Here is a 20,726-nt window from a genome sequence, read left to right as displayed (position 1 = left end):
GGGGGGGGGGGGGGGGGGGGAGTCTTCAAATCCTTTATTTGATTTCAGTGTACAACTATGCTTAGTTTAAATGTCACCCATACGTAGAACAGTGGTTGCACCAGAGCAATCATGGCGAGATGTCTAAAGGGGTGTCAGCAAATTGGACAGGGTATAATTTTAGTCAATGTGTTCTTGTCTTATTTTAGTTCAACATCATTTCCCAGTTGCAATTCTTTTGAGTGACACATGGAATGCAAAACAACATAAAAGGTCTGCCCTGAGGCAGATATGTGTCCATGTAGGACTTTAATTATTCTTTTTGAATCATCTGTAATATGCAAGCCCAATTTCTTGCATAAAAGTCTGATGGAAAAACAGAGTATCACCTGTATAAGTATTTTTGTGGTAGTCCTCATATTTTTAGAAGCCCTGAATTCCGAGCAGGTCCTTATTAATCCACGTACTCTGGGTTTTTCAGGTGACGTTTGGGGGAGAAACCAATTGCTCCCATGGTGTTTTGCAATGACATATAAATAATTGTTTTTTTTCAAAAAGGCATTCTTTTATTCATTCAACTGCTGTGTGCTTAAATAGCACTTCCAACACATGTATAGAGTGCTATGCATGTAAGAATTTGACTGTGTTCTTTTACTCTGTTGCCTAACACCTGTAAGCCGATCCTGATCTTATTTATATCACTTCTATACCAACGTAACTCTGATGGCTGCATGGAAGTGAATTCCAAGCGAAATCAGAGTCAGATCTTTTCCTTCCAAGAAATAATATTAAACTGGCTTTTTAGGTAGCACTTGGTGTATCATTTTAGATTAACTGATAAAAAATAATGAAAAAGATGTGTGTGAATGAAAATGTAGATCATAATGATGAAATATGTTTTTAATATTTAAAAAAAAAAAAGAGAGAAGCTGGCGTGAAAGCAAATTAAGGCTGTCACTGCATTTTTGCTGTAGATTATGGACCTGATTCAAAGGCTCCTGAAGTCAGTGTGCAGCTTTTGACATGGAGCAGGGAGATCCTCCTGGTGCTTTGGGTGCTGGGTATGAGTCAGTGAAGGTCTAGGTGTTCCCATACCTTCAAGGAGGAGAAAGCATGAGGTGTTGGTCTCATACCATGAGGTGATAACGGGCAACTGGTAAAGATGAAATTTGACTGCATCTCCTTTGAAAACTGCTTTTTCAAAGCTCCTCCTAGAACTGCTGTTTTTAAAATAATAATAATAATAATAAAAAAATCTGCAAAGCCAATTGTTTAGATAGTTACATTAATAAAAAACCAAAAAGAACCTGAGAGCACTTTTAGCTGAAATTACAGGAAATAAAGCAAAAGGAAGGTGTTTCTGAATGTACCATGTTTGCTACAGGTTGGACATAAAATGAAATGACAACTTGTATGTGGACCAAAAGGTGACCTGGTCTGTTGGGACCCCAGCAGAGCCCCACCAAGTTTGTTCTCCCCCCCTGTGCTGCCTTCTCCCCCTTGGAGTTATCCTCTTGTTTATTTGGTCACTGCGAGGCCGTGTTTTTGGAGAGATATTTTTGGTTAGCATAAACTATTTGAAGACTGTTTGGAGAAAAGCACTAACCCATCCCAAAATCAGTGGGATAAAAAGCTCCTTGTTTATAACTGTTCCTGGTTTAATCATTTAGACGAGACGAATTTGCACTTCTAGCCCTGAGTGTGCTCTGATTTCCCTACAAACATGTGTTGTGGGATTTGCATTGTCTGTGGTGGGAGTCGCGCAGAGGGGAAGGAAATATTTTCCCCGTCTTTTTTTTATTATTATACTTTATTATTCCCTCGATTTACCACATGAAAAACACGTAAGTAAAAGAGCTGCTGGATTTTAATGGCAGAAAAAAAATATAAAAATAAAAAATAGATCAAATTGTCCCGCTGAATAGGAAAAGGTATGAAAGAGAAACCCAGAAAAGAGCGGCTGAGCTCAGGTTTCATTTGGATGATCTCAACCAACGTCTTTTGGGCAAGTCCCATTTTCTCCCCAAGTGCCTGGTCCCTCTGGAGCAGGGAGTCCCGCGGGCGGGAGGCTCTGCTGGCCGGCAGCCCAATGCCTGGCAGTGACCTTGTGCTAACTGTCTGTCAGAGACGGTCACTCAGAATCCATCGGGATGAAAAAATAAGCATTTGGTGCCTTTCTTTAGAAACATAATAGACAGCTTTGCTTTCACACCTCCTAATAGCCATTTTAAAAATAGTTCCTCTAGCAGGATGCTTTTTTAGCGCGTGGAGCTTTGCACATCTACGTTTTCCAGAATTTATTAGGATTATTTTTATATGGTATATGTTTTTTATCTTAAATTTCCTGATGCCACACTAGGACGCTGCCAGTTTAGCAACTCCAGCTGCCATGAGTCACGAGGGGAGGCTCTCGGTGGCGACTGGATCACAGAGAAATTTTATTTGTCGAGTCAACGCATTAACCCTTCCAGGCCAGCTTTTAAGAGCTACTTGTTTTGCAAAAAAAAAATAAAAAAATAGCAAGCACACTGTCATTTTCCAGCAGGCGATGCCCCCACGCTTTAGTGGTCTCGGCTGGGCTCTTCTTGATTATTTTTTTTTCCCCTGGCAGCAGAGGTGGGGTTCAAGGCGGTGGTGGGACATGAAAGCTCCTGTGTTTTATTGGGTATATTTGGTTTTAGCGGCCACCATGCAGCCGCCTAGGGAAGGGGTAGAGCAACTTCTCCCTCTGCAGCCCCAAAGGCCTTCAAATTCCTCTTGCCCTTCAGGAAAGGAGTGCCTTTTTTTTTTTTTACAGGAGCCCAGTGTTATTCAATGGAAAGACAGGAACAATTTTAAGCTTCCAGGTCTGTATAAGCTCTATTGAGAGTGGAAATTAGTTGGGGCTCCCTGTGGCGTATGTGACTATGGAAGCTACAATGCTCATTTGTCCTGCTGAGCAGTTCTTGTATGTGCTTTACTGGCTGCAGAAGTTATTTTTTATTTTTTTTTTTATTTTTTTAGGTTTTTTTTTTGTTAGGAATGCAAAGATCTCCAGTGGAGAGCTGTGTAGTAGAACTGAGTTAAAGCTAACCCTCACTCATGTGGCACAAAAATATCCTCCCAGAGATAGGTTAGGAAGGTTTAGGTGTACTCTGAGTTAATGCAGTTGCAGAATAAATTAACTATCTGTTGCAGCTGAGAATCATGAGTGTGTTTCAGGGTCTTGCAATGGAAAGGGCGGGGGGAATAGAAAAAAAAAAAAAGCACATACAGACAAACCTCTTTATTTTAAAACTGGATTAATGGCTCTCTGTCACTTAGATTGAAGGGAATATATCCAGCTTATCTTGTTTCATTTTTTGACACCTTTGGTGAAGGGGGGCAGGTGATGGAGCCCTGGCTGCACACCAGGGCACTGGCCACCTCCTGCAGCCCCGGGGGATGCTCCGGCTCCGCCGGTGGCAACGGGACCCCCCCGGGACCCACTGACCCCCTGCCAGGTCCCTCTGCCCTCGCAGGGGATGGGCTTCTCTTCCAAATGGTGCCTCGAACCCGCGGGCGCCGTGTGGCACGAGGCTGGGAACCGCGGGGCTCGGTGCTGCCAGAACAAAGCCCCGAATCACAGCTTCCTATTGTATGCCAATGTAGTGTCATTTAAAGCCTGGAACCAGCCAAAAAGCTCGCACAACCTCACCCTCTCTGCCACCCTGGATACAGAAATAGTCAGATCTTTTTGTTCGTGATTAACTGACTCATGCTTAGAAATCATCAATTTAAAACCCATTTCAGGCAAAGTTACTGGAATGTTCTTTGCGTGGACATGGCAGTATATTTAAATTACAAAAGTCCCCAAAAGGTGCTGAAAATATCCTTAATCATTTTCTGAGGATATAGCAAATTTGGTGCTAATTACGGTTATTTGCATCCCCTTCCCCCTCCGAAAAGGGTCTCTGAGAAGTAGAAGGAAATTTGGATACATAATGTGCACTGACAGCTCCTACAGTGTGATGGGGAGGGGCAATTTGAGACTGTCACAGGGCTGTGCTCAGCTTCATAGAGATGGGATTTCTCTACATGCTAAAGTATGAGGAAGGCTAAATAACTCACAGGTGTCAACGGCACCAAAGAATTATGTGTGTCTGACCTATGAGAGAATAAATCTCATTTCCTGCTTAAAGCCATGAGACATCCCTTTAAGTGCAATAAAAATTTAACATTTCCCCCTCCTAATTATCTTTTACAATTTTCTCAAATTTATAAAAACAAGATTTTCCAATTTTTAAATATTTTTTTTTTTACTGGTAGATTGTGCTCTTTAGTATCATTTTACATAATTTAATACAATTTGTTCCATCCATTGGTTTTCATGGAGATACAAGCTGTTCGTTTGTGAGAAAGCTGGCATAGGAGCGAACGTTGGCAAAGAGTCACCTCCAGGAGTTTATTCAGATTTCAAAGTTGCATGGGGGCACCGGCCATTTTGAAGGAGATAAATGTTAAGGTTGCTTCCTCTTTATTTTCAGTATTTATTTGATTTTTTTTAAATTTATTTTTTTAACAGTACGGTTGGTAGCCTCTCCCTCCCCCCTTTCTCAATCCTTGGCAAAGTGAGTCATTGTTATTTTGTCAGCTGAATCGCGGTGACAGAAAATAATCTAAGTAAGCTTAAAAGAGCGGCTTTCTCTGAAACGTGCGTTATTGAATGAAAAGAACACAGGTGTTTCTTAATTATTTGTGCAGAAGGAAAAAGTAATGCTGAGCGGATGTGCTGTAATGATTAGCACACTAAAGAGGAGAGGCCTCAATAAGTAAGATCCTCCTTCCTTCTCCCTGTGCCGCCTGTTCTCCCTCCCCCTGGGCACCAGCAGGTGGTGTGGGGAGGTGGAGGGGGGACTACACCCCTTGGGACCCTGGGGAGATGCCTGTTGGGCTACCCAGATGTCAAGTAAAGTGTTCCCGTGGCTGGGATGGGGTGAGGAATTCGGTGAACTCTCTATCTGTGTGTTTTTTGTGGTTGAGAAAGGTGTGGGGGTCCCCAGCGGGGGTGTCCTCAGAGTCTGCACATCAGATGGCCCATCTCACTGGATGTGCCAAACCTCTTGGCCATGGCTTGCCACCAGCCAAGGTGGCACCAGAAAGGTGCAAGATGGGGCTTTTGGGCTGGGCAGTCATGAAGGCAATGTGCCACCACCCTACATCCCTCCTCACAACAGCTTCATCTTTCCACTGCGGCACACTAAGTGTTTTTAAACTGCATTAAACAATCAAACATTCGTTATCCTAAGGTAGATGCATGTTTTGTGGAGGCTGGTGGCATGAATCTGATGTGTTTCTGAACATGGACTTGGACCCACTGCCTTGCTGGGTCCATGGGGATTGTGTCAGCTGGATGTTGTATTCGGGTGCTTGGTGAGATGTTTCTGTAGCACTCAGGTATGGAAGACCCAGTTTGGCCGCTGGTGGTGCATATGTAGATCAGCCATCTCCATCCTCAAAATACTGGGAAGGAGTTATGGAGTATAAAACACTAAACCAAAAGGACACAGAGTGATGGAGCTGGCAGGGTGAGGTGATCGGAGTGGGAGGTTCGCCAAGATGCCTGGCCGAAGCTGCCTCCTCCTGAGAAATGTGATGAACATGGATTTTTAATGATTTCAGGTCACCAGTTACCCGTGGTTTATGCCAGTGCTGTAACGTTCTCCCCCACCACGCTGCTGGGGATGTCAGGGCAGGAAGGCTCTTTCGGCTGCCTTTGGAGATGCCCCGTGCCCTGTACCACCAGACCCGTGTTTGGGCAGTGCCAGGTCAATCGGTCCCAAGACAGGATCAGACGTCCCATGACACAAATACTGCTCCAATCATTGAGGTGGATTGCTCAGCTGAAATTTGTCTGGTTACTCGTCAGGGTGAAACAGAGTCAAATTCTCAAATTTTTACCCTGCATTTTGTGCAAAATGAGCTTTTTGATTTTTTTCCTTTGTAATATATTTTGTTTTGGTTTTTTGTTGTTGTTGAGGAGGGGTTTTTTTGTTTGTTTTTTTTGGTTTGGTTTTTTTTCCCCCCCCAAGCCCTGACACTTCTCACTGCTTGTAGGAAAACTCATTTGCAGCCCCAAAGAAAAATCCTATATTCACTCCCACACGTACTAAATGATACATCAGTGCAAAGCCTCCTATGGGAGGAACTCCTCCAAAGAGAAAAACCCCAAGAATATCCTGTGCTTAAATAGCAGCTCCCTGTTCTGCTTAGTGGTAATCGTCTGGTATTTATTTATTTTCCCCCCTCTCCTGAACCCCATTTCTATCACCTTTGCTGCTGGTACTTAACCACCAGCCTGGTTCTGGGACTCACCTCTGAAACGTGGTGTGGAGCGTGCCGTGGCTCGGTGGCCCTGTTGATCTGACACCCTGTGCAGTCGGGGAAGCTTTCTTTTTTTCTCTTCTCTGGTTTTGGTGCTTTTTGTAACCCTATCAAAGCAACCATGAGCCTTGTTCTCTCCTCTCCCTGGCCATCTGCTTGAAGCATCTGGTAATCAGGTGCAAGCCCCCACATCCAGAGCATTCATGCTTAAATTTGCAGCTACCTTGCCACCCACATTGGCTTTTGTTATACTGCCAAGATGTACCTCTTTGTGTACTCGATATGAGAGAGACTTAAATTCCACCATCAGCCTACTGAAATTCTGATGGGCCAGGGTGACACTATCACCTTTGAACATAGATATGTATCAGCCTTCTCCCATTTTTCTCTGCTCGAGTCTCCAGCTAATCTCAGCTCCAATTGCTCATCGCACCCAAGCCATGTGTGCGCTGCGGAGGTAGGGCTCCGAGTTGCAAATAATTTCTCAAAGAAATATCTCCGTCTAAAACATGATGATGCTTAATGTGCGCTTGTCATTTCTGGGATTCTTCTTATATCCCTTTTTCCATCTGAGTAATCTCTGTGTATGTGTCTCCATATAAGAGACAAATAGAGTCATTGTTCTGCTCCATATTTTAATTCCATATCTGTATTTTAGGGACATTGCTGCCTTCCCAACAGACTGGCTAAGTGTTACAAACTGCCAAATTTAGGCTTTGGGAAGTGGCTGCAACTGAAATTGCCCATTGAATTTAAGAGCAGACAAATAATTTTGTCAAAAACACCAAAGCCAATGACCTTGAGCACTATCCCCTGTCCCTCACAAAGGGATCCCAAAAGGAGAAAAGCTCCACTGCTACTGATTTGTCTTTCTGCAGCCCCAGATTAGACAAGAGAAAAGCATCTTGACTTCTGATTTCCTACCACAGCCCAATCTTCATGTGTATGCGGGCTGTTAGAGCAGAAACATCAAACTGAAGCCCCTTGTTGTGGAAAGATATGGAGAAGCAAGGTATTTACAGGCTCCTGCGTTTGGATGGAAAGAGTGTCCATCTGTTTGAGCAGGATTGGTTCAGTAATGCAATAGGAGTTACAAATAAAAGTCCCAGGGTGAGGTGGGCCCTGTTTTTGCAGCTGCCCCATCTGGTGCTGAGCTCGCAGAGCCTCTACCACCTCTGATGGCATCTTGTAGACCAGCACGCCTAGACAAAATGGGTGTACGCTCCAGCAGACCCAATGTACCTCCCATCCCACCCAGGGGAGGTCATTAGTTTGGCTTTCTCTGGTCTCTGAAAATCACCCGTGACAGGCTCGGGACATACCCTGCCCATGTCCTCAGTAGGGTATGCTCAGCCAAAGCTCAAGCTTGGTGCTCAGCACCGGCACATCAACTAAAATTTCTGGAGTTTGGTGCTGCAGTTGTCAGTAAATATCACGTAGCGTTGATTTGGTGATCCCGAGGTGCTGGCTCCATAGTCTAATGAGAAATGTGCTTAGGAAAGGCACGGAAAATGGTGGCAAAGAAGTACAATTCCAGAATGATCCTATAAATCAGTCTTACAGTACAAGTATTTTCCTACATTGGTGGATGAGGCGAGGTTCATGTGTTGAAAGGAGATGGTAAAACACCAAATAAAAGTGGCAACTGTCTTTCATTATTTATTGCAATTAATGCCATGTTGTTCTTGGTATACCCATCTATACATTTTTATTTTTTTTCTTCCCAGACTGTTTATTCACTGTTGGCATCTTCCATTACACCTTTTTTTAATGTGATATAAAAAAAACCCAGCCCCACAAATGGCTATCACGCTTTTATTTTTTTTTTTAAGTTTAAGGTTGATTAAGGAACAGCCTTCTCTGGTGTAATTGCTCCGTGACATTCTAATGCTTTTTGTTCATAGGGACTGCTACTCAGCATTTGAAAAAAAAAAAAAAAATTAATCAAAGGTAAAGAAGTAACCTGCATCTCATTTGTTTAAAACATGCAACATTTCACCAACTAACTCCTTTGAATAATTTTAAAGATAGTAAAGGTATAATTGTTATTTGGGGCCGTCTAGGGTTTTTAGGCTTTTTTTTTTCAATATGTGATTCCTCCCTGACCCTCGAAATACGAACTCGAGCAGATGTTTGTATACATGAGCAGGACGTGTCACATCCATGTGTGATTCCTCAGGTTTGGCACGGCATCGTCACCCGTTCTGCTGCCTGTAAATGCACCCGTGCTCACAGATTGCCCAGATACTGCTGCGGCTGTTTGTGTACGTGATTTTCACAGAATATAAGAAAAAGCAGTAAATGCATTAAATATGGCTTCACAGAATTTTTTCGCAGAAAGCACTGGAAAGCCTTTATTGGTTATTGCAAAAGTTAGAAATAAATCCGCAGGGACTCTTCCACAAACGGGTAAAATAGAGGAGTATTTAGAAGAGGCCTTATTGGCTTGAGTCACGAAGCTGGCTCTCTCCGAGTGTTGTGCCGTAAGTTTAGTGGGAAAAGTTTGACAGCAATTTAATTTTCATTGACAAATACTGTCATAATATTGAGGGAAACTGTATCAACAGTAGTGGTCGATGCTCAACCAGTCATATGGACTGGACGAGCTTACCATATGCTTAACTACAAACTTCTCTTGGAAAGCTCCTTTAAAACACTTGACAAGCTTAAGATACTAGTCAGTAATGAGCTTGAACAGAACATGTGAAGTTTTACATTTTGTAGAGAAAATGGATTAGTGTTTATGTGTTTCCTGGACAGAAAAGATTTGTATGCTGGTATCTGTGTAGCTATGATGCCAGCGTGCATTTCTGTAGCCTGAGGTTCACCCAGTCAAAGGAAATTTAAAAGTGAAAATGCAAAAAAACCCCCAAAAACCCAAATCAAACATAATTTATTTCTTCTGCACAGCGTTAAGGTGAGAATCTTTTCATTTATGTTGCACATACAGTGTTCGAATTTGCAGTTTCTGGTAGTAACGGGAATGCCAAAAAACACAAACTGAGGCAACCCCCCATATTAGCATTATAATTATTACAGCAGGTGATAGGTCCAGGCTTTCATTAATGTGCAGCATTACTACCTTCTCCTAGCAATGAACCTTTTAGGCTGATCACTGCCTTTAGCATTTTTGCGGTGAACCTATAGATTTCTGTCTATAATTTCACACAGTCTCTGAGTATTTGAGCTGGTGCCTGCCTACCTGCCTGACGGCGGGATCAGATCAGGTATCTGATGATGCAAATGCTTCATCTTGCACCTCAAATTTTTTTTGTGGGTCTGATTGTACCCACAATCAAGAAGTGGCTGTGTAAATGTGTCCTGGTTCCCCCACCCCCCATCCTCTGGCAATATACTCTGGCACACAGATTTCAACTCCTGTGCTTTTTGTCTGATTGTACCCACAATTAAGAAGTCTTAGTGTAAATGTGTCCTGGTTCCCCCACCCCCCATCCTAGTCTTAGTGTAAATGTGTCCTGGTTCCCCCATCCCCTGGCAATATACTCTGGCACACAGATTTCAACTCCGTTTTTCTTTTTTTTTTTTTAAGTGCATTTGTTCACACACTCATAGACATAACACACGCATACGTGTATGTATATATATACTTGTGTGTATTTAATGTATTTTTGACTGTGGCCAAATACTGCGCCAGGTTAGAGATTCAGTTAGATAATTCAAACAGAAGTCTGACCTGATTCTGTCTTAATTTGCTATGTTTTGTTAGCATTGAGCCATTTGTAATTTAGTTACATGTAGAGTAGTTCAGTGATGAGCAAGTTTAAACAATATGGAAGGCATAATGTATGCTTACATGAAAAGCATATACAGCCTTTCATTGCACTTTGTACTCGGGAATCATTCTCTTTTTTCAGTGTTGCTCTGCTTTCCTCTCTGAAAAGTAACTCTCCTCATTAGAAAGAATTAAAATTAAGCTTAAAAAATATTAACAGAAAGTAGCAGTTTCTGTGGATGGTTCAGCCGTGGCATGTTTTCTTAGTGTAAATATTTTGGAAACTAGTTTCATTTCCAAGGTTTGGTGTTTTAAAGATTTTCTTGTAGAGGAAAAGTAGAATTAAGCCGGACTTGGATCCATTTACCCCTCTGTGAATCAGACATGACTCCTGAAATGGCACTTCTACAGATCAGATCAGATTCAAATTCGGCTTTTTGTTGGCACATTGGTTAAATCTGCTGCCACTATGTATGGTAACTGCCCTTAATTTTCCAAGCTAAAGAAATGGATGATCCCCTCTGTTTTCTCAAGTCGTTGCTTTTGCCCCCTATTCATCACTATTAAATTTTATTTCTTGTCTACAACCAGGATTTAGACTGCTTGGCCTCGAATTAGATGGGTCTAGATGGTACCATCTGCTGAATGCTCAACAGCTATTAAGATTCTTAGTTTTTTAGCGTGTTTTTTTAATGTATTCATCTGACAAGGAAAAGAAAGCAAAAATGGTGTCCAGCATTATTCATTTTATCAGTTTGGCAACCAAAGCATATTGGCATGGGTACATTCCTTGTGGTAAGTGCCTGGGAGTACAAGTGTAAAGACAGCTTTGAAGCTTGCCATGAGATCCTGTTTTATTAGCAGAGATGCGTGAACCCACCTGCCACAGGCTGGAAATGTTAAAAAATCATAACTTGGTGGCCTGAGATGGCCAAAACAGCAACTGTTGTAATGGTGTCTTGGCCATGGTCTTCTCTTGGCGCGGCGCGACAGTTCTATGGTTGGTCTCGGAAGTATTTGTTACCTCTTGATGTTTCATCCCTTACCTTTACTGGGCCACCACTTTAACAGTAAAGATGTAAAATTTCTGTAAGGAAATGAGAAGGGATGGGCCCCACTGCTGCAGCACGTGGGGCACAGGCACCCATGGGTCCCCGGCCATGCCACTGCCCTTTGGGGACCCCGCTCCCAGCACCCGTCCTGCAGCCTCACCTTATGGACACCTCCCATTTCATTCAATGCTATCCCAGTCACCAACATGGCATGGAAGAAAAATTCCTACCATTTTCCTTTGTCTGCCACTAATGCGAGAGCAGTTCTTCCAAAGAAACCCACAGGACCCTGCTCTGCAATGCTGCCCACCCGATGGGTCACCACCAGGTTTTTATTCATCCCAGTTGAAGAGAAAAAATTATCGGCTGGTTTTGAAACCTCAGTTTGCATTTAAAAGTGCAATAATTGGACCGAAGACAATGCTGGTGTATTCCTTTTTTTTATATATAAAAAAAATAGGGGGAAGCAAAGGAGATCTCAGGTGGGGGGCTAAGTGACTGTGGGAATTTACTCTTAGATGGAAAGAGTCCAAACACTATTGTCATGATCTGGGCTGTTTTGGGTGCTTTTCAAGCATTTATTTGCATTGATATGATCAAACACCTAGTTCAGAATGGCTGCTTTAAACTCAACAAAACGAACGCGGGGATTCACTGAGGGTGAATCCAAAATCGTGTCTGGAGCTTTGTGCCTCCTTTTTAACAAGACCTTTTCTGTGTTCACTTTTTAAATGATGACACCATACCGGGGGTTGTCGTTCAACAGATTGTTGGTTCTTTTAACAATTTGTTCAATGGAGGAGGAGGAGGAGGGAGTAGAGGCAGCTATATTTGTCACTACTGTTGTTCAGTAGAATAATTGATTTTTCCAGTTTGGCAACCAATTCCCATTTTCTGCTGCTTTATTAATTCCCTCCCCCCCTTCATGTCTTCAACAAAAGACACTTTTCCCTTCCAATTCTTAATAGCAATTTGCAGTCTCAGCTTTCTTGGTTGAGAAAACTGTGTCCAAGAAAGAGCTAGGGATTTGCTTACTGGCTTTTGGGGCAGCACCCACGGGCTGAGCCTTGCTGCACCTTTGGTGCTGGGCCAGCTGAGAGGAGTAACCACCTCAAAACCACCCTGCTGTGTGTGTCTTTCTATGCTGTAGTGTAACCTTTCTACCCTCTTAACACAGGACTTATTTTGACTCCATAGCCATTGTTCTGCAAAATTTCTTCCCTCTTTTTTTTTTTTTTTTTTTTCTTAATGGAAGTTTTATGAAAGGGGACGTGGAGGTGTCGCATCCTCAGGGAATATCTTCATGCTATATACATTTGTCACAGCAGACAATCTGACTTGCTCTTCTAACTGTAAGGCTCCATGCTTTGGTGATACTTGGTTTTGGCCAGGATGGTAACCACTGCTAGTCTGAGAGTCAGTCAAACGAAATTGTCTGGATGGAGGGGCAGTATTTAGTGTTTTGGCAAGCTTTGGTGATTTGAAAAAGCTTTTTGCTCATTTCAGTAATTCTTCTTTCTCTCTTTTTTTATACCTTTTACCTACTAATAAGAGCTCTTTGTATCCAGGGTTTGTGTGGAGCTCTTCCAGAGGCAGGTATCTGAGGGGCTTGCACTGCACAATAACAGGGACACCCTCTTTGTATCAAACCACAATAAAAAGGCTGCTCAGTGTCTCCCATGAGGCACCAGCAGCATCTCCCAGGGATGGATGAATGTAGCCAGCTTCTGCTCAACTTGCTCCTCAGAATCCTGTTAGATTTCTGGATTCGGGCTAAATATCTCAAGGACCAATTTTGAGAGCCAGTTGAGGTGGTCTGCACCGAGTGTCCCAGTCTCACCATCACTGCCCATCCCGTACCCCTCACTCTGGTGTGGAGGGGGAAAGCTCAGGGAGGTCAGATGCAGCACCACGTGCTGATGCTCTGGGGAGGAGGGATTGGGAGTTTGCCATAAACTGTCCCATGGTCAAAAGGAAAGTGAAACGGGACGGAGTCGATCGCTGTTTGTCAGGACGTGAGAATGCAAGGCTGGAGCTGTGGCTGGGCTCACGTCTTATCCCTCGTAACCTCACCACTGTTCTCAAAGGGGGTTGTGTCTTGAAAATGGCTAAACTGAGCAGTGTTGAAGCTTTTTTTCTTTTTAAAAAAATTATGATTAACTTAAGAATTATTCCAGCTGGAGGCTACACTCCACATAGTATACTGGCTATGATATATATATATATATATATATATATATATATTTCAACCTCTTTTTGGAGGTGGGAGGTGGCTCCCCGGACTCTTGCTTTTGGCTCCTCTGGCATCCCAGCGTGCTGGGCACTGGCCCGGGGCACGCAGAAGGTTTGTGCTTCTGCCCTGGGGAACTTGGACATGTGTTCACTGCCAAATTTTGAAAGCCCTTTTAACGTAAACACGTGCAACCTTTTCCAAAAAAGGCCTTAAAGCTCTAGTACAGAACTCTATTTATGTGTTAAACTTAAAAACATATTTAATATATTACCAGTAATTGATTTAACGTATAAGAAAAATTAACTATGCATAAATTAGTAAAATATTTGCAAGAGAAAAGTGCAATAATTGCCCAGATTTGAGTGAATGAAGTGGTTAAGGCTTGTATTTACTAGCTTTGTTAAGCATAAATATCTAATGTTTAAACTCCAGCAATTTCTTCAGCACCAGACCTCTAAGATTATTCAAAAATATGACTGAATTTTGCAAGTTACTGTAATTTATAGAAGGCTTTTTCCAAGGCTTCTAAAGTCAGATAAAATAATTAAAAAAAAAAAAATATTTTTTTTCTCTCCTTTTTGATTATTGCAAATTGGGTATAATAATCTTGGCTAGTCTGAATATTAGAAAGGTGAACATGCATCATTAGCAACAGGATTTTATGAACATTTTTGTAATATTATGTAATATATAAAGTTATGTTGGTTTTTTTTTCATTTTTACATGTAGTAATTAATTTTGTCTTACTGACAGATGATTCTCAATGACTGATTTTCAAGAAAAAATCCAGACAGGTATTTTAACCCTTTGTTTTCATTCTAGACACCTTGCATTCATGGGTCTGGCTGTAATTAAGGGGTGCTGCACTAGGCTCTGTTGTAAATTAAAGTTTAGTGCTATTTATGAGTTCACAGAGATGTATCTTCATGAGAACCTTTTTTCTGGATGGGCGGTGGGAGTGTAGACCGAGGAGATGCCTGCTTTGCTCTGAACAGAATATAGCTATGCTGGGCACTTACCCAAACCACCCTCTCCTGTTTTTTGGGTAACTGGTAACCGAATGTGGTGGCAGCCAGCGGGACCCCCACCTTCCCTCTCCTCCCTGCAGGAACCCCTGAATCTGCCTCCTGTCCCTGTGTGGAGTAGCACAATGGTGATGTTTAGGTGCAGAATGGGGAAGATGTAACGTGCTCCCCCCGTTAGGACTAGAAGATGACTTTCCAGGCAGCGAGGGAGGGAGCAAGGTGGGAACACACCACCTCTAGCACAGAGCCCTTGTCGTGATGCTCCGGTGCCACAAACTTACCCCAGTCTCCCTCCTTCATTCCCCCCCCACTTTCCTCACTATTGATCCACTTCTTGCTCTTGCCATCTATGTATTTCTAGTATTTATTATGCTGGGCTTGCAGAGGGTGACATTGTTGTTAGGTGTCTCTTGGGGCTTCCACTGCAAAAGCACCGTTTTTAAGGCTGTGCTTTTCAAGGTACCTGCCCAGGTTACGTGGAGATAACCCTTCCCAAAGCAGGGGCTGGGTTAGCTGCTGCTCACTGGGCTTTTCTCTACGCCCTGTGCATGTGCAGCACCCCATAGCAGAAAACAACAGCTAGCAAAGTCTGTTCCTGCGTAATGCCAAGCCATGTGGCCAGTTTTAGGGTGGTTTTGTAACACAACTGAAAGAGTAAGCGTGGGCCTTGTGCCTGTTTGAAATGGGTGAGAAATTCTTCATGGACTTGAGGAAGGTTTAATTGTAAGCAAACTTGAGTGTTTGTAGCATTGAGGGTGTGGTGGTGTTTGTTTTTTTGGTTGGTTGTTTGGGGATTGTTGTTTGCTGTGTTTTGGGTGGTTGCAGGGTTTTTTGTTTAGTTTGGGATTTTTAAAAAATATTTGCCCTGAGCGCCTTGTTGTTGCATCTTTTCCTGGCTTGTTTTCCACCCTCCTCTGGCACCAGCTGGAAGGCAAGCCCCGTTTGTCTACCTGCATCTTCTAGAGGGTCCCAACAGCAATGCTCCTCAGCAAGGAATCACTCCCTGCTGGAAATCCATCAGCCCTAAGAAGGGCCACTGAAATGCAGCTGTATGGGAGCCCCTCCATGGTGGGCCCTCTGCGATTGGATGGGTGCTGCTGTGCTGAAAACATTCAAGAGTAAAACCCCATTACTGTATAAGAAGGGCTGTGCTATCAGTTACAGACAGTTGTAGACACCAGTCCATCACTGGTGCTGTGGCTGTACTGTTGCATGTAAATCCCATTTGTTTCTGAGACGGTTTGAGCAATAGCATTTCCAGCCTTCCATTACTGGTAACTTCATGCCAGGTTTGTAGGACCAGCTGTGAGGGAAGCAACATCCTCAAGAGTGTTCCCTTAAAGCCCGTTTTTGTGGTGTATCCTTGCCTGGAAAATAATAAAACCCCCACCAAAGCAGATTAAGTGAGTTAGGTCCGACTGCAGTTCTGCAGGGGTGGCCCTTTGTGCATCCTATGGCTCGCACACACCTCTCAATTACTTGCCTTCACATGTTGCTTGCATGAAAATTTGCAGTCATGCCAGCTTACGTTGTTTATTTGGCCCACAAGAAAAATGCAGTAGCTTTTATTTTAATATTTCACTCGAGTAGTGGCTCGCAGAGTTTTAAAGGATGAAAAGCCAGGGACACCATGTCACGCTTTGTCTCTTCTTCTGAATGAGTCACAGTGTAATATTTTTCCACAGGTTGCTAATGCTGCAGCGGGTTGCATGTGACATTGACTATCATCTCTGTGTAAAGAAATTCCACTTAAATTCCATTAGTGCCTGCTTTTCCTTAGCTTCGGCTCGTGCCCACTTGTTGTTAGATACGGCTGTAACTTGAGGCTACTTCAGCAGTTGTGTGTTCTCTACCTCGGCTTTTAAAGAACACTGATCTGGTTGGGTTTGACTCGCTGGGATAATTTTGTCACTCGTTTTTTTGGATATTCTGTATCCGTCTAATGACAAAGATAGCCAAAGTTGGGGTATGGTCTTCCAAATATTTCCTCGTTCTCCCATTACACGTTGCAGGAATGATTTCGCACAGTTTAGTCAGTGCCTCAATTTGGAAATTCCAGAAATATCTCTGCCTCTTTTTATGCTGACATTAGGTCTTAGGTTTAAGATTTTTAGAGTTTAATTTCTAATCATGCACCGTGCTTCTGCCCCTTTCGTCTGCACTAAGGAGAACGGCGAGTGGTGCCTGCCTTTTGTTCTTACCACAATGTTACTTGACATTTTTTCTTTATTGAATTGCATCCCATCACTTTCCCTGCTCACTAAAAGGCAAGCTGGATTTTTTTTTTTTTATTTTATTATTTATATATTGTCCCCTTCATTCATATTGTCTGCGACTTCCCCTCCATTTTCTCCTTGGAATAAATTTCATCCCGTTTTTGCATGCCATTGAAATAGAAGTGGAATGAAATCAGCTTTGCTGGTGATCTTTGGGACAGACCAGCTATGCCTCCTGTCTCTCCTCCCTCCTGGTGTTAGCATGCGGAGCGCCGTGCCCTCGTACACTGTCCGGTTCGTTATGCATTATTTAGCTCACCCTCTCGTCAGAACTTATGACATCGTAGCCTGTTAGGGGATCATACAGCATTAGCTTTCATAGAGTCCACATAAATCATGTTCGTGGCTTCCTTCAATTCTTTTTGAGGGGTTTTTGGGTTATTTTTTTTTTTCCAAATATTCTATTAGTTTTGTTACGTATGATCTCCCTTTTGTGAATCCATGCTGAATATCTTTAATTAAATCATAACTTTCCCTATTTTGTCCCTGATTAGTGTTTCCAATATCTTCCCCACTGCTGAAATCAGGCTGACTGGTGTTTAATTTCCTTGATCTTTCCTAAAGCTGTTATTACATATAGGTGTTACATTGGTCCTCCCATCCACGGGTACCTGCCCTGCTTCCAAAGACATTCCACATGTATTTGCTAAAGCCCCCCCTTCCTTCTACCTTTTCCTTCTGAATTCTGGCAGGCATCCCGTCTTCAGCAGCTTGTTTTGGACTTTTAGATACTCAAAGAAGTGCATTTTTAGAGCTTCCCCTTCACTTCCTTGATTCTTCTTTCTCACCCTCTGTAGCCACTCCATACGTTGGCGTTTGCAGCCGCCTTGGCAGCAGATATCCTCCTCAGCGCCCCGGTTGCTTGGTTTGCTTGTGTGTGGTGTTGGATGGCCTCATGCCAACCTCCCCATGTGCATCCTGGTCCATGATAAACCAAGAAACCGTGCTTGCTCTTTGGAGGCCAAGGCCAGCGTCCTGTCCATCCTTTCCAGACCATCCTTTCTCCTCAATCTGAGATCTCCTTCTTGCTATTTTGGATTCCCCAAGAGAGAGATTGTTTCCTTGACCCTTCATGTATTTTTGTCAGACCGCATGTGTATTTTCTGCTGATATGAACTCATCTTTGAACACTTGCCATTTCCGTATGGAGTTGTTTCCTCCGCTCCTTTATTCCATTCAGGGTCTGCTCCTCCTCTCATTGAAGTCAGCTGGGAGTTTTGCCATTGCCTTCCTCGAGAGCAGCAGCGAGCCTGCGATTCACTGACACTTTAAGCATGCTCTCAAAAATTAACCCTGCTGAAATTGAACATCGATATTGAGCTTTATATTTTAGTTGTAAATCCAACTCCTAACTCCTTGAACGCTTCTTCTGTTTGAAGAATGGCTACTATGAAGAAGCTCATTAATTTTAATGTAACTCTCCATAGTTAGATTTGGGTCATAACATTTCCACTGTCATGGCTGCAAAAACATCAATAGAAAACTCAGGGTTCCTGGATGCTGCATCAGATGCTTCAAAATCTGGTTGCCCTTCTTCCCTGTCATTAGGAAACTCGTACTCGTATAAAAACTGCTCAAATAGTGTTTTAATCTTTGGAAAAAACCCTATAATTAAATGATAAGAGGAAAAATCCATGGAAAAAAAAGGCTAAGTACAGGTTTTGGGGGATTTTGTTTGGTTTTTTAAGAGCGGCATGCAAACTTTTCTTTTACGTTTTCCTTGCTAATAATGCTGAGAGTCACATGTCTCTGTCCCCACAAACCATGGTGGAAATGAGCCCACAGGACCCGTGACTTCAACCAGAAAATTGCTGCTCTGTCCTTAGCTCACCCCACTGTGATGAAGGCTGGTTCCACATATGGTATGTAAGCTCACACTTACTTCTCCGAGACCATGGAAACCTGAGTATGATGGAATACATCAGGGATGGAGTGGCAGCCTTGATTGCGAATATTTTTTGCTGAAGTCAGACACTGAATGTTACTGTAATGACATTTTATATCTTTCCTTCTATATTCTAGCAGAGAGAGCCACAGGTGTTCCACTGGAATTACTCACACATTTATAGAATTGGACATTCTGTCATTAAATGGACTTAAAACTAAAAAGCCTTTGTCTGCGAAAGGTGACCAATAGAAAAGGACTTTGGATTATCTGATATCCCATAACTTAATCATATGGCTCTTAAGAGTAGGGCATAAGCAGCTGTGTCTCGCTAATATGCATGCAATATGTGTAAAGTGATATGCTTTAATTCTAAACTTGTTTTTAGCAGGAAGAAAAAAGCATTTAGATGAGGAACATTAAGATTCAGCATTAACCATTTTTTTCCTTGGGGCAAAATTATTCATCACCTGATATTTATTAAGGCAACATTTTTATTTTATTGCTCTGTACTGTAGAGAGTCTTTCCAAACATTCTCAAAGTTGTGCAGGGAAGTTTTATGGGCAGATTTGCAGGCAGTATTTAAAGTGGTTTTCAAAGTCAATGAATTTGAGAAAGATATTTTCCTTTTCCTAAATAGTAATGTTGTCAAATCTCACAGTGGAAATAACAGAGATAAGCAGTCATTTAATTTATTATTTAATTTTAATTTTTATCCATCCTCCCACATTATATAAACTTGATTTCTGTATTGTAGCCTTAATTGTTAGTTTGTGTTGGTTTAATCTCTCTTATTTAAGTATGTTTGCTTTAATAATATTTAAAAAAACTAAGACAAAGAAACTGTAGATTAGAGACTTTATTTTCAGGGTAAAATGATACGGATAAGTGAGCGTCAACTGACCAGAAATTATTTGCTTCTGTCTGTTAGACACGTAATGGAGTCATTTAACTAGTCAAATTAGGAGCTGTAGAAATGCACCATGCTTCATTACTGAGTTCGAATGGGCACCATTTTACATTTACGTCAAAAATTATCTCATAGCAAATTAATGTTTTCATTGTGCGGGGAAGCCGGAGCTGTGCAGTATCAGCACCACCTAGAGGATGCGGCACAGATGGCTTAGAAACGTTTGTCGAATAAAAAACCCGGAGAGGAATAGATTATCTTTAAAAAGCAAAGTACTTCAAACAAACCTCTGCCTTCCCCAGAACAGCCCCCGAAGCTTAGTTTGTTTTGCTCTCCTAAGCTACCCCCATTCTGCACCTTCCCTGCACCGGTGACATAAAACTCGCCAGTGTTGATGGACCGCTTTGGGTTGGCTCTTCAGTAAAATCCTTCTGTGTCAACACTGCTAGTTGTATATTTTTAGTGCAAAAAGATGCTGTTGGAAGTCAGAATATCGCTTGAAAAATCCAGAGAACGAGCTCTCTGAACAAAGCGGGAAGAATTTCCAGGCAACGTTACGAAGGGTCTTTCTTCCTTGAAATTTCCTGAAAAGCCAAAGAGAAAGAAGGAAGTTATTATTTAAGAAATTACATACTTACTTGGTGAATGGAAAGAGCTAGTGCCTTCAAGTGTAGAAGAAAAGACAAAAGTGAGACAAAAGTGAGGGCAGCAGATAGACTCCCAGCTCAACAAAGTTACAGCAGTGAATAGCTGTGATGGAGGAACTGAAAAACGATAACACAGAGAACCAGTAGCACTAATGGAAATTGGACAGTGATAGTAGTAAGCTCTTTAAAGCACAGGATGCTTTTGGGTGGCTCAACACTTACTTTCCTGAAAGGGTATTTGTTGAACAGGAGGTAGTATAAAACTCAATCAAAATCTAATAAAATCTACCTTCTCTGGGGCAGGAGATGCTGACAGGTGGGATCCTGACCCACCCCGGCAGCTTTTCCAGCAGAGCCAGGGCGTAGTGGGCACTCCTGGCATCACACAACTAGATGGCTTGCAAGGCAGGAAATTTTCATACCTAAGTGTTTTGTGACGAAAGACTGCAGAGGCTGAGCACCCTTGGCTGTGGGGTTTAGTGCTTCAATACAACTCCTGGAATTATGGAGGAGAAAAAAAAATAAAAATAAAAATAATTATAATAAAGAAAGAAGTTGGAAGTAAGAAGCTAAGGAGACCTGACACTGTACTGCTATAGCAGGCACTGTGTGAGCAGGGTCCTGAGCCTTCCCACCTCAGTGG

The 20,726-nt window shown here is 42.4% G+C and overlaps 1 protein-coding gene across 4 annotated transcripts in view; it reads left to right on the top strand.

Moving 5' to 3' along the window:
* Positions 1-20,726, top strand: part of ZNF536 (zinc finger protein 536) — a 366,566-nt gene that overhangs the window by 289,875 nt on the left and 55,965 nt on the right. The window contains exon 9 of one of the 4 annotated variants that reach the window (XM_014942473.1): positions 14,093-14,133. The exons of the other annotated variants lie outside the window; for them this stretch is intronic. Within the exon in view, the coding sequence (XP_014797959.1) occupies positions 14,093-14,106 (14 nt within the window). The 3' untranslated portion in view covers positions 14,107-14,133. The remainder of the gene's footprint in view (positions 1-14,092; positions 14,134-20,726) is intronic. 4 annotated transcript variants of the gene reach the window in all.

This window comes from Calidris pugnax, unplaced genomic scaffold, assembly GCF_001431845.1.
Source record: "Calidris pugnax isolate Ruff unplaced genomic scaffold, ASM143184v1 scaffold28, whole genome shotgun sequence".
Classification (NCBI taxonomy): domain Eukaryota; kingdom Metazoa; phylum Chordata; class Aves; order Charadriiformes; family Scolopacidae; genus Calidris; species Calidris pugnax.
Note: the sequence above shows the minus strand (reverse complement) of the source record. Positions and strands in the feature narration are given on the sequence as shown.